The sequence below is a fragment of the Festucalex cinctus genome, chromosome 1 (genome assembly GCF_051991245.1).
Source record: "Festucalex cinctus isolate MCC-2025b chromosome 1, RoL_Fcin_1.0, whole genome shotgun sequence".
NCBI lineage: Eukaryota > Metazoa > Chordata > Actinopteri > Syngnathiformes > Syngnathidae > Festucalex > Festucalex cinctus.
The window spans coordinates 66,895,103-66,910,679 of NC_135411.1; the positions used below are offsets into that span (position 1 = coordinate 66,895,103).

Here is a 15,577-nt window from a genome sequence, read left to right on the forward strand (position 1 = left end):
TTAATATATTTAATTATCTAAATTCACATGATTGCACCAAACCACCAATACTTGTTTCTGATGTTAGGTACATGTATTTATAACATCTGGGAATGATTTTCTGTTGCCAAATTTAATGTAAGACGTTTTACAACCAAAAACTGTAGCACAAGATTTTCGTTTTTTGTTATTTACCTATATATGCATTTCTGGCTTGTAACAAAATTGGGGCAGGAAAACATTGGGTGAACTTTTAAACCAAAGTTCAGAAGGGTATTATCTATCAAAAAATGCATTGAACAAGTAGTGCCCAGACAGTGGAGCGAAACTCATTTTCTAGGCACTTTTTGGGGGTTCACCCCACGGCCTAGAAGTTGGTGTGAATATTTGAATGTATTATTTACAATTGAGATAGGGTTGTTCTGATTTTGTTATGTGTGGTTATTGTATTGTCATGTCCGCTTTTAACTTAACAGTTTTTATCAGTTGCTAAAACACCAAACCCCGTTCGATGAAGCAAATTCTCAGTTTCCGAGACTAATTTCTGGAATGAAACACTTTTTTGACCAAACCTTACACACGGTTCAGGCTTAGACCCAATTCTCAAAACTCATCCACTCTTTTTGGATAAAACTTAAACACATTTCACACTATTCCTAAATTATTTTGCCCTAAGACTAATGCATGTTTTTTTTTGTTAAAAGTACCCATTTTGACTCTATCACGTTTTTTGATTGAATTATTGAACATAAAAACAAACAGCAGAGAAACAAAAGTTAAAAAAGAAAAGAAGAAAAGAAAAAACAAACTCATCATAGTTTACATGTTCAAAAGGGAGTAGGAAGAAGTTAACTTATTTAGTCCTACCCCTCATACATTATACATTTAAACTTATTTCATTATTGATACAATACTAGGTTAATATTTTTAAAAATAAAATGATGCGTGCATTATCCAGCAACATATATACATGAAATTCCTAAACATATACCATAATACATTTATAAATCATATACTCATACTCATTATATACAATTTTCATGCTCTTATTTGACAAAAGTAATTTTTTTTAACTTTGCATTTAAACATTTTTTTTTTTAACTCAACAAGTGAGTCACATCTTTTCAAGTCAATTCCCAGATTATTCCACAAATTAACACCTTTTACAGAAACACACCTTTGCTTAATATTTGTTCTTGTTTTGGGTTTTTTGTACACACTTGTACCCCTTATATCATAAGGACTGTGTCTAATTTCAAACAATGTCTGTGTTATGTGCCGTGAGGCAAAGCAAGGCCAGGACCCAGGATGCAGAGTGAGAGACAAAGTCCACAGTTTATTGTTCACAAAAGTATCAACAGAAAATCACCTTGCTCAGGGAAAAAGTTCTAGAAAACAAAGTAGCAACCAAAAATCACCTTGTTCAGGGATGAAGAAACACTAAAGCGCAAAGTAGCAACATAAAACACTAGGGACCAAAGTAGCAACAGAAAGAGCCGTCTTAATAGACCGGTAGAACGAGAAACAAAAAACCACTACAAGCCGGAGACCAGGGACTAGAACACAACAAGGGTGTGGCAGGAGGAGACAAGCAAACGTAGCAGGTATGGCAAGGGAATGTTCCGGCACAGAACCAAAGGAGGGGCTGGTTAAATAGGTTGTTGGCTCATCAGGCTGATGAGCCTCAGGTGTGGGAGCAGGCCTCTGCCTGCGAGGTTGGCGCCGCCTCCTGCCACACTCTGGAACTGCTAGAGAGACAACAGAACCATCACAGTACCCCCCCCCTAAGGAACGCCACCCGGCGTTCGACCAGGCTTATCAGGGTTACGGGCATAGAACTCACGCAGCAGTTGCGGGTCCAAAATGAGGGCACGTGAGATCCAGGAGCGGTCCTCCGGGCCGTACCCCTCCCAGTCGACGAGATACTGGAACCCCCTGCCCCGCCTGCGGACATCAAGGATGCGATTCACGGTGTATGCAGGGTGTCCATCAACGATCCGGGGAGGAGGTGGCGGTGGGGCGGGTGGCTGGAGGGGGCTATCCACGACCGGTTTCAGAAGAGACACGTGGAAAACGGGGTGGATCCTGAGGGATGACGGGAGCCGAAGTCGGACAGCATTCGGGTTGATGATCTTGTCAATGGGAAAAGGGCCAATGAAGCGTGGAGCCATTTTGCGGGAGTCCACTTGAAGGGGCAGGTCACGTGCGGAAAGCCAGACACGCTGTCCCACTTGGTAGTCGGGGGCTGGGGTTCTCCTCCGGTCAGCCAGGCGTCGGTTGCGCTCCGCTGTCCTGGACAGCGCTGCTCGAGCCTCCCTCCAGACTCGTCTGGCACGGCGGAAGTGGGCATGGATGGACGGGACGGCAACCTCGGACTCCTGGCTGGGAAACAGAGGGGGTTGGTAGCCCGAGGTCACCTTAAATGGGGACATGCCTGTGGCAGTGCTGATCAGTGTGTTATGCGCGTATTCCACCCATGGGAGGTGCGCGGACCAGGAGGCAGGAAGGCGTGAGGCTACGCAGCGCAGAGCTGTTTCCAGGTCTTGGTTTGCACGCTCCGTCTGACCGTTGGTTTGGGGGTGGTAGCCGGAGGAGAGACTGGGAGAGATCCCCAGTGCCCGACAGAAAGCCTTCCAGACTTGAGAGGTGAATTGTGGACCCCTGTCCGACACGATGTCTGTGGGGATTCCGTGGAGCCTGAATACATGTTGGACCAATAGGTTAGCAGTCTCCAAGGCGGTGGGGAGTTTTGGGAGGGGGACATAATGAACTGACTTGGAGAATCTGTCGACGATGGTAAGGATTGTGTCATTGCCCTCGGACGGGGGAAGTCCCGTGACGAAATCCACCGCGATATGCGACCATGGCCGAGAGGGGATGGGCAAGGGGCGTAATAGGCCTGCCGGGGCTTGATGAGAAGGTTTATTGCGGGCGCAAACTGAGCATGACGCAACAAAAGCTCGAAAATCGGCAGCCATGGTTGGCCACCAGAAGCGCTGTTGGATCAGGGAGAGTGTCCGGTGGATCCCAGGGTGGCAAGCGATTCTTGAGGTATGCCCCCAGAGGAGCACAGGAGTCCTGGCGGCAGGTGGCACGAACAGTTTCCCTGGAGGACATTCATTTGGAACTGGTTGGTTGTCAAGTGCCTCCTGAACTTTCTTCTCTACTCGCCACCGCATCGCCCCGACCACACACTCAGGGGAGAGGATCGTGCTTGAGTCCCTCTCTTCCTCTCCAGAGGCGAACTGCCGGGAGAGGGCGTCAGGTTTCAGGTTTCGGGAGCCGGGGCGGTAGGTGAGGGTGAAGTTGAAGCGTCCGAGGAAGAGAGCCCAACGAGCTTGACGAGAGTTCAGTCGTTTGGCGGTGCGAAGATAGGACAAGTTCTTGTGGTCCGTCCAAACAATGAAGGGATGAGTTGCACCCTCCAGCCAATGCCGCCATTCTTGGAGGGCTAGGACCACTGCCAGGAGTTCGCGGTTGCCCACATCATAGTTGCGCTCCGCCGGGGAAAGCCGGCGGGAGAAGTAAGCACAGGGGTGTAGTTTTTGGTCCGCAGGCAGGCGCTGAGAGAGGACGGCCCCCACTCCTGAATCTGACGCATCCACCTCTACCACAAACTGCTGCTCGGGATCTGGGTGGGCGAGAACAGGGGCATTAACAAAGAGTTCTTTCAGACGGTTAAAAGCACATTGAGCATCAGCAGACCACACGAAGCGAAGTTTGTTTGAGGTCAAACACGTGAGAGGAGCAGCTATACTACTATAGTTTCGGATAAATCTCCTATAGAAGTTAGCGAACCCAAGGAAACGTTGCAGCTGCTTCCGATTGGTAGGCAGAGGCCAATTTTTAACCGCTTCGATTTTAGAGGGATCGGCCCTGAGCCGCCCCTTTTCTATCACATAGCCCAGGAAATTAACAGTGGAAACATGAAATTCACATTTCTCAACTTTAACATACAGTTTGTTTTCTAGTAACCTCCGCAGGACATCTCTTACGTGCCCCACATGCTCTTCATGTGATCGAGAAAAGATGAGAATATCGTCTAGATATGCAAAAACATTCTTATCGAGCAGGTCTCTGAGTACATCATTCACAAATGACTGGAATGTTGCTGGAGCGTTTGTGAGCCCAAAGGGCATGACCAAATACTCAAAATGTCCCAAATGGGTATTGAAGGCAGTTTTCCACTCGTCGCCGTCGCGTATCCTTACCAGGTGGTAGGCGTTTCGGAGGTCCAATTTGGTGAACACCATTGCATTGTGGAGAGGGCTGAATGCAGCGTCCAGGAGCGGCAGAGGGTACTTGTTTTTAACTGTGATGGTGTTTAAGCCAGTGTAGTCAATGCAAGGACGCAGAGTTTTATCCTTCTTTTCCACAAAGAAAAACCCTGCGCCTAATGGAGATGAAGACGGTCTTATAAGTCCTGCAGCTAATGAGTCGGTGATGTATTTTTCCATTGCTTCCCGTTCGGGTTTGGTTAAGTTGTATAGTCTGTGTGTTGGGAGTGGAGCCCCAGGGAGCAGTTCTATAACACAGTCATAGGGTCTATGTGGGGGAAGGGAGCACGCCAAGTCCTTTCTGAAAACTGCCTTTAAATCGTGGTATTCACTGGGGACGTTACTTAGGTCAATATCTTTTGAGTAGTGGGGAGAGTTAGGACCCCTGGCAGGTAGGGCTGACTTTAGACAGTGGGCATGGCAATAGTTGCTCCAGTTCCGAATTGTGCCTGTGGACCAGTCTATGTGGGGGTTATGCAGCTTCAACCAGGGAATCCCTAGAATTGCGGTGTTGAGGGGGGAGGAAATCACATAGAACTCAATTACTTCATGATGGTTACTAGAGAGTGTCAGTTTAATGGGTGCGGTTCTGTGTGTAACCCTTTCTAGAAGCCTCCCGTCGACTGCAAGAACTTTCTTGGGGGAGGTCAGTGGAGTCAGGGAAAGATTGTTGTTTTTAACATAGTCAATGTCTATGAAGTTGTCATCGGCTCCGGAGTCTATCAGCACCTGGACAGGTAACGAGCAGAGTGTCGTGTGAATCATACCTGGTACCTGTATTTGGGAGGACGAGGGGGAAGATATTCGGCTCACCAGTGCCTCCCTTCCTACTGGTGAGCCCCAGCTTTTGGCAACTCGGGGCAGCTTGCCAAGAAGTGGCCCCCCTGGCCGCAGTACAGGCACAGTCGGCTCCTCATGCGTCGCTGTCGTTCGACAGGGGTGAGTCGAGCCCTGCCCAACTCCATGGGCTCGTCGCGAGGTGTCGTGCTGGAATGGAGTTCAGGAGCGGTGCTCGGAGATGAGGCGGTGGAGTTCCCCATGACGGTTGAGCTGGACGGTGAGAAAGTTGACGAGCGACGAGCCATGTCCATCTTCCTCTCCCGCCGTCTCTCCCTGAGCCGATTGTCCATCCGTGTTGCTAATGTAATAAGGTCATTTAGTGAGTTACATTCATCCCTTAAAGCCAACTCATCTTTTATCTCCCCAGCGAGCCCCTTTTGAAAAATTGTTTGTAGCTCAGAGTCCCCCCATCCGCTACTGGCTGCCAGAACCTGGAAAGTTAATGCATATTGAGAGACAGAGTGGCTACCTTGACGCAGATCCAGCAACTGGCCAACTGCTTCCTTGCCTCGCACCGGGTGATCAAAAATGCGTTTCATTTCTCCGGTAAACTGTTCATAATCATTTAGCACTGCCGATCCTTGTTCTGTGATTGCCAAGGCCCAAGCGGCCGCTTGTCCTGATAACAGACTCATAATGAAAGCGATTTTTGACTGGGCAGTAGCATAAGTACTGGGTTGCTGGTTAAACACTAATCTACATTGTAGCAAAAACTGAGCACATGTGCCTAAGTCTCCAGAATACCTAGCAGGAATCGGAATAAATGGCTCTCTGGGAGAAGATGGCTGGGAGGCTGGAGGGGTTGCCGCCGATGGAGAGGGCGAGCAACCAGAGGAGCTGGACGACGGCAGTTGGTGACTCATGGCTGCCATCTGCTTGTTCAGCTGGTCCACACTGGTGGTGAGTTGCTGTAGATGGTCCATCACTTGTTGCAGGGTTGATTGGTGTTGTCCAACAAGTGCTCCTTGTGCCGAAAGCGCACTCCTTAAGCGCTCTGACTCTGCTGGGTCCATTATGGCCGGAACATTCTGTTATGTGCCGTGAGGCAAAGCAAGGCCAGGACCCAGGATGCAGAGTGAGAGACAAAGTCCACAGTTTATTGTTCAAAAAAGTATCAACAGAAAATCACCTTGCTCAGGGAAAAAGTTCTAGAAAACAAAGTAGCAACCAAAAATCACCTTGTTCAGGGATGAAGAAACACTAAAGCGCAAAGTAGCAACATAAAACACTAGGGACCAAAGTAGCAACAGAAAGAGCCGTCTTAATAGACCGGTAGAACGAGAAACAAAAAACCACTACAAGCCGGAGACCAGGGACTAGAACACAACAAGGGTGTGGCAGGAGGAGACAAGCAAACGTAGCAGGTATGGCAAGGGAATGTTCCGGCACAGAACCAAAGGAGGGGCTGGTTAAATAGGTTGTTGGCTCATCAGGCTGATGAGCCTCAGGTGTGGGAGCAGGCCTCTGCCTGCGAGGTTGGCGCCGCCTCCTGCCACACTCTGGAACTGCTAGAGAGACAACAGAACCATCACAGTCTGAGTAATATAGCAGAGTAGATTGTTATATACTTTGTACATTATTTGTGCTATTTTAAACTCAACCAAGTCATAAAATGTCATTGTATTTAATTTGATAAATAATGGATGTGTTGATTCTGTATATTTTGAACGATTAATAATCCTTATGGCTCTTTTTTGCAAATTGAAAACAGAGTTAGTGTTTGTTTTAGATGCAGTCCCCCAGATTTCCACACAATAGGTCAAATATGGTAATAATAATGAACTATATAATATATATAATGAGTTCATGTTCAGGACATCCTTAGTTTTATAGAGTATCCCGATGATTTTTGACATTTTCCTTTTAACATTTTCTACATGTGGCTTCCAACATAATTTATCATCAATAACTACTCCAAGGAATTTATTTTCATACACCCTTTCTATTTCATTTGAATTCACCATAATTTTAACTTGGTTAGTAATTTGTCTAGTGCCAAAAACTATGTTTGTTCATGCATGTAAAATAAACCTCTGTTGACTACCTACCCTGGATGCTCTGTGTTAGATTATTTTATGTCGTGTCTAACAAATGCTCTCATGGTGAATATATTTTGACTTACTGTGTGTATGATCTGAATATATTGTTCGGATTTGAATACCGGATAATAGGTTTTGAAGTGAAAAGTCACGGCTTTTGTGAAAATTGTTTGAATTTTTGTGTTTGTGTTTAAGGTTTTGAGAAAATGGGTACAGGTTTCAAGAAATGTGTATTAGCAATTGAGAAAGACTGTAATAAGATGGTTAAATTATTATTTTTATTTTCGTGTTTACGAATACCCTTACCATTCCATGTTACTATTTTATAACTTTTGCATTGCTCGACCTGCTCCTCTCCCTCCTCTAATTCCTCTTCCTCTGGCTCTGCCTCTATCCATTGCGCTTGTTTGGACTCTCCAGCAAACTGTACACTCTGAACTTGAGTTTATAGGTGTGGTCACATCATTAGCAACAAGTGTATTCAATTTTTGAGTTGTTGTGTGAACGCCAGTTAAGTCCGTTGTGTTCAAATATTGTTGACTTGTGGTAAACATTTTGTATCGCATGAGAGCAATTTGTGAATTGTGTCTTCATGTAAAATGTTTTTATGGCATTGGAAAATGAGGGGTTACATTTATTCAATGTGTTTAGACAACTGGTCATTCGGTTCAGAGGACTGGCATTTGGGTTTTAGTATTTGAGAAAATATCCCAAGGAGAGCACACTGGCAGACGTCTAACCAACCCCCTCGCTCATATCCACCAGCCCCCCAACAATTATGGTCATTGAAACACACACACTCAAACTGTGACAGAGTCCTAGTGTCTCCAACAAGCCTCAGAAAATTCTCACGAGTGTAGGGACATCTCCCCTTTCTGCTACGCATACCTCGCTGCTACGCATATATGCTCTATGCAGAGCATGTATGTGATGGACTCAAAGCCACACACCGTTACGCCTATAGGTAAGCTTAATTAGTTTTCACTTGTCACCACTTTTCAAATCCTTGAGAAAATGTTAGCTAGGATGTTTCAACTATCGGTTGCTGCATAAAACTATCATAAATGGATATCTGTGTAGATGTTTTTTTAAAGAAGCAGTTTTGGAAATGTCTTCTTGAAAACCAACATTACAGTTACCGTTTAATCTTACACTGTTCAGCTCTCATGCAAACGCACACACGCATACACAGGCCCCTCAGACATACATTTGACCTCCCCGTGAATCTTTGACTGCCTCTGCTTCCCCCTACTCACAGGAATATTGAACAATCGCCTTTCTCAGACCAAAAATGGCCCCTCGCAATTAGTTGCGTATCCGTTCTTCTTCAGCCTAATTTAATTTTATGACCAGCAACCCCTGTCCTCGCAGGGGTAATGAGACTATCGCTGATGATGGCTTTTCACCAATTTCTACATAAAATTATCATTATAAATAGAATCAGATCTAAGTAGATGCATATTTTTGTAAAATATTTTAGGAAGCGTTGTCTTTTCAAACTAACAACATTATAGCCACCGTCTAACCTCACACTTCTTCAGCCGCCCGTCTGTCCTCACACTTCTTTGACCCCCATGCAGCCATACATGCGCGTACGCACACACAAGCACAGACATACATTTGACCTCCCCATGAATCTTTGACTGCATATGCTTCCCCCTACTCACAGAAATATTGAACAAAAATGTCAGATAGTAACTATATCAGTAAGGGGAAATTATATAGTTTTATCCGTTTATTTTCAGATTCAACCCCAGCAGTCACGAACGACTCTTACAACATTTTTACATATAATGTATAACTTCATGTTTTTTAATTTCATAATACCAACCAGCGTATCACAGTTTAACCTTACCTTATACTTCTTGTTTTACAACCTCTAAAATACAATCTTTGAGCCGTGTTTGCGCATACTTTTCCCCCTTCACCATAATAGAAATGGCTAGTACTTTTCCCCCCGGCGGTTTTACCCATACTAAACTACTCCCTCCGATCACGTCATTCAATCTCATTATTATTAATTATTCACTCAATCTAGGGGGGCGTGCACCGGATCCGGAAGTTAACCAAACAATTAGCATTTGAACCCGGGTCAGCCATGATATCTGCAAAAACAGGTAGGAACACCACCTACACATCATCCATCTTCATTAAGGGGTCATTAATCTTCATTAAATGACATCAGGAAGTCATTAAGGGTCATTCATCTTCATTATATAACACCTGGAAGTCATTAAAGGTCATTCATCTTCATTAAACGACATCCGGAAGTCATTAAAGGTCATTCATCTTCATTATACGACATCCGGAAGTCATTAAAGGTCATTCATCCTCATTAAACGACATCCGGAAGTCATTAAAGGTCATTACCCCTCATTAAATGACATCTGGAAGTCATTAAAGGTCATTAACCCTCATTATATGACATCTGGAAGTCATTAAAGGGTCATTAATCTTCATTAAATGACATCAGGAAGTCATTAAGGGTCATTCATCTTCATTAAATGACATCAGGAAGTCATTAGGGGTCATTAATCTTCATTAAATGACATCAGGAAGTCATTAAGGGTCATTAACCCTCATTAAATGACATCAGGAAGTCATTAAGGGTCATTAACCCTCATTATATGACATCTGGAAGTCATTAAAGGGTCATTAATCTTCATTAGGGAGGGGTCATGACCCATACATGACCCCCCTAATCTAATTAAGAATGTCATCCATCAAATTTTGACAGAAGCGGCCTTGTAATATTCTCTCTCGGGCCATACTTTGCTAATATCTCAAACAGCTAAATACACTTTTGTGTACACACAGTATAAATACATAGACAATGTGTCCTTACTGTATGTAGGCCTCCTGTTGACAGATGGAGCCGGTCTGCGGTCACATGATCTCCCCATACATTTTACCGTATGGAGTCATGAAGCTTCTAAGTGACCTGTAGAATGAAGCTCGGGCCATTGTTTGGCTACCACACAAAGAAAAAATTTTCCCCACACAAACCAGCAACCTCTGTGGTGTCTATGCAAGCTGACATTGACACTAGTTATTTTTTTTTAACAATCTTTTCATAGTGTTTATTGTGGCATTTGCGTGTAACGTGTAAGCGCGTGTTGTAGTCTGATGAGGAGCTACCTGCTATACTGTAACTCTGTAATTCTCTAATCCATTTTATAGCTGGAAGTAAAAAGGCTGTTGACATACAGACATGACGGAGGAGACTTTTGTTAGTGTTTCATTTCCACATTTGGAGGAGCTGGAAAATAAAGTTGTCCGGAGAACATCTGGAAGTCTTTTGCTTTGGATGAGGGATGATGCAGATTCAGAAGACGTGGAGATAGAGGATCAAAAGGGCCTTTTCAGTGATTCTTATGCCAACAAACTGAGCCACCTTAAACAAGAGATGGTAAGGAGGGTTTTCTTTATCTTCATATGCCTTATTCAATAACACTTAACTTCATTCAGTTCTGAAAACTACGGAGCCCCTAAGGTGACATGGTAGAAAAAAACAACAACTTTGCGTTCATAAACATAAAATGCAGTTTTTAAAAGGTAAAAAAAATGACTTGCTGGTGTGTTTTGTATCGTTGCCTTGCTGCAGAACCCAAATCTCTTCAACTTGAAGTCACAAACTGATGGGAGAACATTCTAATGTCGGGTAAAGAACAGAATTGTTCCATTAATTACTAGGCATGTAAGAATATCCAAACATCACGATATGATATTATCATGATATGAAGGTCACAATACGATAATTATTATGATAGTGTGGGGAGGTTGGCGCTACAAAAAAAGTTCACAATTTTGTAAAACAAACAAAACAAAACAAAACAAAAAAAACACACACACACACAATATTGTGCTCTTTTACATTACAGCAATTCATATAAACAACCTACAATCTCTAATAACACTTAACATTGAGGCACTTACTTGCTAATGCAAGCACACATTGATTTCCTCCACAGTCCACATATTGATTTGGTTTAAAAGCATAATATGTGCCCCTTCATGTGACCATTAGTATGGATTTTAAACATATAAGGGCCAAAACATCCATCCATTTTCTTAACCGCTTACTCCTCACAAGGGTCACGGGGGTGCTGAAGCCTATCTCAGCTGGCTTCGGGCAGTAGGCAGGGTACACCCTGAACTGGTTGCCAGCCAATCGCAGGGCACACAGAGACGAATAAACCATCCCCCCCCCACACACACACACACGCACGAGCACAACTAGGGACAGTTCGGCCAATTAACCTACCAAGCATGTCTTTGGAATGTGGGAGGAGACCGAAGTACCTTGAGAAGACCCACGCAGGCAGGGGAGAACATGCAAACTCCACCCAGGAAGGCCGAAGCCTGAACTCGATCTTGCGTCCTCAGTACTGGGAGACGGACGTGCTAACCAGTCAGCGATCGTGCCGCAGGGCCAAAACATGCCTTGTGAAAATTGAACTGCACTCAAAACTAGCCACCAGAGGGTCCTAGAACTGCACAAATGGAAATCAACCCGACTTTTTTTTAACAGATGGCCTTATTTTTAATATCGTGACATGACGACGATGATATATTGTGGCAGTTTTAATATCGCGATATCACGATATTGCCGGTATCGTTACATCCAGATTAATCACAGGAAATGTCCAGAAGGAACAAAGCAGAATCTACAAGTTTAAAAAGGGTATACAAGTTCTGTAAGGTTGTATTTGCACAGTATTTTTTTTTAAAGTTATTTATATAAGTTATTCTGGTAACCACAGCTTCCAGGTTTTGTTCCGTAAAAACGAACATTTTTTTTTACACATGTTTTTACTATACAGTAAAACCATGTGTAAAGAAAACGATGTTTTTATGGAACAAAATCAAAATAACTCAAATACAAACAACCTTACGGCTCGTACTTTTTAAAATTGCAGATTCAACAGTCATTTACTGACAGCTTACCAACAACAGGTTAGCATGGGTTAGTGGTAGAGTGGTTGTCTTGCACCCCTGAGGCTGTTGGTTCGGTCCCAGCGCAGTGTGACGGTGTTAAAGTTCTATGACAAGGTCATCTAAGTCCAGTTGTTTCCGATGCTGTGGAATGAGTAGTCAAAGCACTTTGAGGGCCTTGTACTATTTATACTTATACGATTTTGTTCTGTAAAATTTACCTGCAGTTACTGTTTATTGTACATTCAAAGCCAGTAAAATAAACAAGTTTTTCTGTAAATTTGTTTACATGTCCTCACTATATTTTGTTTACAGAATTTCCCTGGTAACCACAGCTGCCGTTTATTCCCCATAAAAACAATGGATTTTTTTTTTCTCTACAATGTACATATTAGAGCCTTTTTTTAATCACCCCCTAAAAAATTCCATCCATTAAACAAAGTACATAAACATTTTCTCTTTTGAGCTGCACAACAGTAATTTTACTAGTCTTTACTGTGAATTCAGAGGTGGATGCGCTCAGCAGATGTGAAGATTCTCCGGCAGCTGGTTGACGTGCACAAGGGTATAGAGTCCATGCGTTGGCTCATGATGGAGCGCAGCAACTTGGCCAGTCATGACAGCAGCTTGACAGGAAGTCTAAGCAGCCTGCTGACAGTAGAGGAGCTGGCACGCTCACTATCTCCAAGCAGGTGCAGTGTATTATTTTTCTCGTATTATGTTTTAAGAATGTTATGCATGTGTTATGCATTATGCAATGGAGTGCTATTTTGCTAGTAAATATGTAGCAAACTATTTGTAGTGTTTTGGGGGGAGCTAGAAAACATTGCCATTAATTTCAATGGGGAAACTTGATTTGAGTAAAGCTAATTATGCTTTGGTTTTTCACTGCACTAAATATTTAATACTATTAATTCTCAAACAGGGGCATTCCAAGGTCAACATACCCCGACGATTTGCTTGCTACCTTTCGTCAAGAATCATCCGATGATCCATCGCGCACTGACAGTGACCATTCACACCAAAAGAGTTGTGTTAAAACTTCAAACCAAGAATCCAGCCCATCCACAAACTGTTCGGCTCAGATCACATTCCAAGAGTCACAAAACCAGCACTCAGAAACCCACCCTTCACAGGATCTAAAAGTGGGTGCTGACCCCATCATAGAAGTTAAGCGAGGATCTAACATCTTTGACCTGTATGAAAGGCAGTGTTGCCGGTAACGCGTTAGTAACGCGTTACTCAAAAAAGTTGCTTTCTAAAGTAACTAATAGTCTAACGCGTTACTTTATTCTACAAAATAGTCTGATTAAAGTTACTGTCCAGAGAATCAATGCGTTACTCCACATTTTCATGAAGAAGGCAAGCTATCTCACTGTTGTAACAGTCCCAAACAACTACTGCTAACTACGAAGATGAGGCAGAAGTCATTGATCACCACACTGAATTCAGCCATGGTCTGGTCATGAATGGTTTGCACATTCAAAACAAAAGTGATGATACTTTTACTACTAGTTTTATTAACCAACAGGCACACAACACAACAAAAAAAGTGTGCATTATGGACCATAAAAGTGGTAAAAAAAAATAATTTATTTCCATCCTCAACTGGTCCGTGAAGCATTATGGGATGAGGTCGTCTCCGCCCTCTCGCCAGGGGGAGTGACGTCAGACAAGTTACGTTTTCAGTAGGGGTGGAACAAAAAAACGATTCGACCGAACCATCGTTCGTCAAGGGGAGCTAAACGACCGTATCGGTTGCGAGTGAGGCTTTATGGTTTTCATAACAATAGCAAGAGTTCTGCGCCGTGCTCTACTTGTTTTGTTTACATTTCAGTAGCATCACCATTCAAGCTACTTCCGTGTTTCCGTGCTCGCGACACGGCGCGCGCGCGCGCAACGAGTGGCAACATACAAATGGAGACAGTTAGCAGAAGCCGGTGCCGTACATCTCGGTATTTCCCATGGCTATCGAGTCCTCTCGGTGCACTTGTATGTCCCGGGCCGGCGTTGGTACTGCGCGCGAGCCAAAAAGAATAACTCCCGTGACGATCCAATGCATGGATTCAAACGACACAGGTATGTCCCACAGCCAACACACCAGCTAAGCTAAAAGCACACTGCAAGTATCTCATTTCTCAGTTTGTGGCTCCCTGTCAATGTCTACAACTAGCATGAGCAGCAGATAGGAGAATTGAGACGTGCCCGCGATTACGACAGCCCAAAAAAACAAAATATAAACAGTAGTGATTCTGTGGTCATCATCGTGTCTCAGATTAAAAAAACAAAAAAAGATGTCATACATTAACCAAAAATGAAAGTGATGACAAAAGAAAAAACAATTGTTAAATACAAAAATTGTTGATTAAAAAGGGAAATGAACTTTTGGAAATATTTTTGCATATATTAAGTGGTTAAAATGTGTTTGATAGATTTATTGTTCCATAAGGTGGCTTCATATTTCTTTTGGCTGGACGGTAGGTTTATTTCATGTCTTAAATTTATGTTTCTGAAATACTTCACAATGTGCAAATATTCTGTTTAATTGTGTTGGTGTCTGTCTAAAGGTTAAATATTTATATTTAACATTAAATTATCAACCTTTTGTTTTCCTGATCCTTATTTTGAAGAGAAAAAACAAACAAACCAAAAAACAATTATAACTGTCAATAACTACTAATAAATATTTAAACTGATACATGTGTACACACTGGAATAGCGGAACAAACAAACAATGGAGGAATTTAGGGAATTTTCATTTTCAACCTGGATAGATTTTTATTTTTTGTTTTATAAAAAGTATTTACGTTACAAGAAGTCAAGAGAGACTGCCTATTTTGTTTTTCATAAAAAAACCTTTATTTTCATGTTAAAAATGCACTTTCAATAAAGTATTTGGAGCTCCGTTTCTACTGCATTATTTTTATGTTGAGATGGTGTTATCGGCAGCTGCTGAAAGTAACTAAAAAAGTAACTTTTAATCTAACTTAGTTACTTTTAAAATCAAGTCATCAGTAACGCAATTTAGTTACTTTTAAAACCAAGTAATCAGTAAAGTAACTAAGTTACTTTTTCAAGGTAACTGTGGCAACACTGATGAAAGGTCACAGGAGACAAAGCAACAAACTCACAGCAACATAACAGAAGAGGACGAGAAGATGACTGCAGCTTTGTTTGGGTATGATGCTCGGTGGTGCTGGATAGAGTCACAGGATGATGTGACATTTTTATGATCTGCAATTAGTGTGACTCGAATACACGTCTCTATTGTGAGCCTTTTTATTTATTTTTTCCTACAGTTGCAACCTGTATTACAGAAAGTAAACTATGCAGTCAGATTTTTATGTAGCTCTTATTTTATAAGGCAATAGCTTTGCAATTATTGGAAATCACAATATTTACATGAAGTTTGAATTTGTGAAAATGTTGAGGAGTTTGTTATTATTGCACATAAAAGAGCTATTGTAAACTCTGGCTAGAAAACAAGGACAGATTGTAAACTATATG

General features: G+C 42.7%; 1 protein-coding gene across 1 annotated transcript; it reads left to right on the top strand.

Annotated features, from left to right (window-relative positions):
• Positions 1–10,346: 10,346 nt before the first annotated feature.
• On the top strand, positions 10,347–15,326 carry LOC144005868 (uncharacterized). The gene is made up of 4 exons (XM_077504302.1): positions 10,347–10,544; positions 12,578–12,762; positions 12,996–13,277; positions 15,174–15,326. Exons 1-4 carry the CDS (start codon positions 10,347–10,349, stop codon positions 15,301–15,303), a joined length of 795 nt encoding a protein of 264 aa, XP_077360428.1. The 3' UTR covers positions 15,304–15,326.
• Positions 15,327–15,577: the final 251 nt, after the last annotated feature.

Coding starts and splice junctions, on each gene's coding strand:
- LOC144005868 (XM_077504302.1), top strand. CDS start 10,347: ATGACGGAGGAGACTTTTGTTAGTGTTTCATTTCCACATTTGGAGGAG. Junction 12,763..12,995: donor CGCTCACTATCTCCAAGCAG/GTGCAGTGTATT, acceptor ATTCTCAAACAG/GGGCATTCCAAGGTCAACAT. Junction 13,278..15,173: donor ATCTTTGACCTGTATGAAAG/GCAGTGTTGCCG, acceptor CACTGATGAAAG/GTCACAGGAGACAAAGCAAC.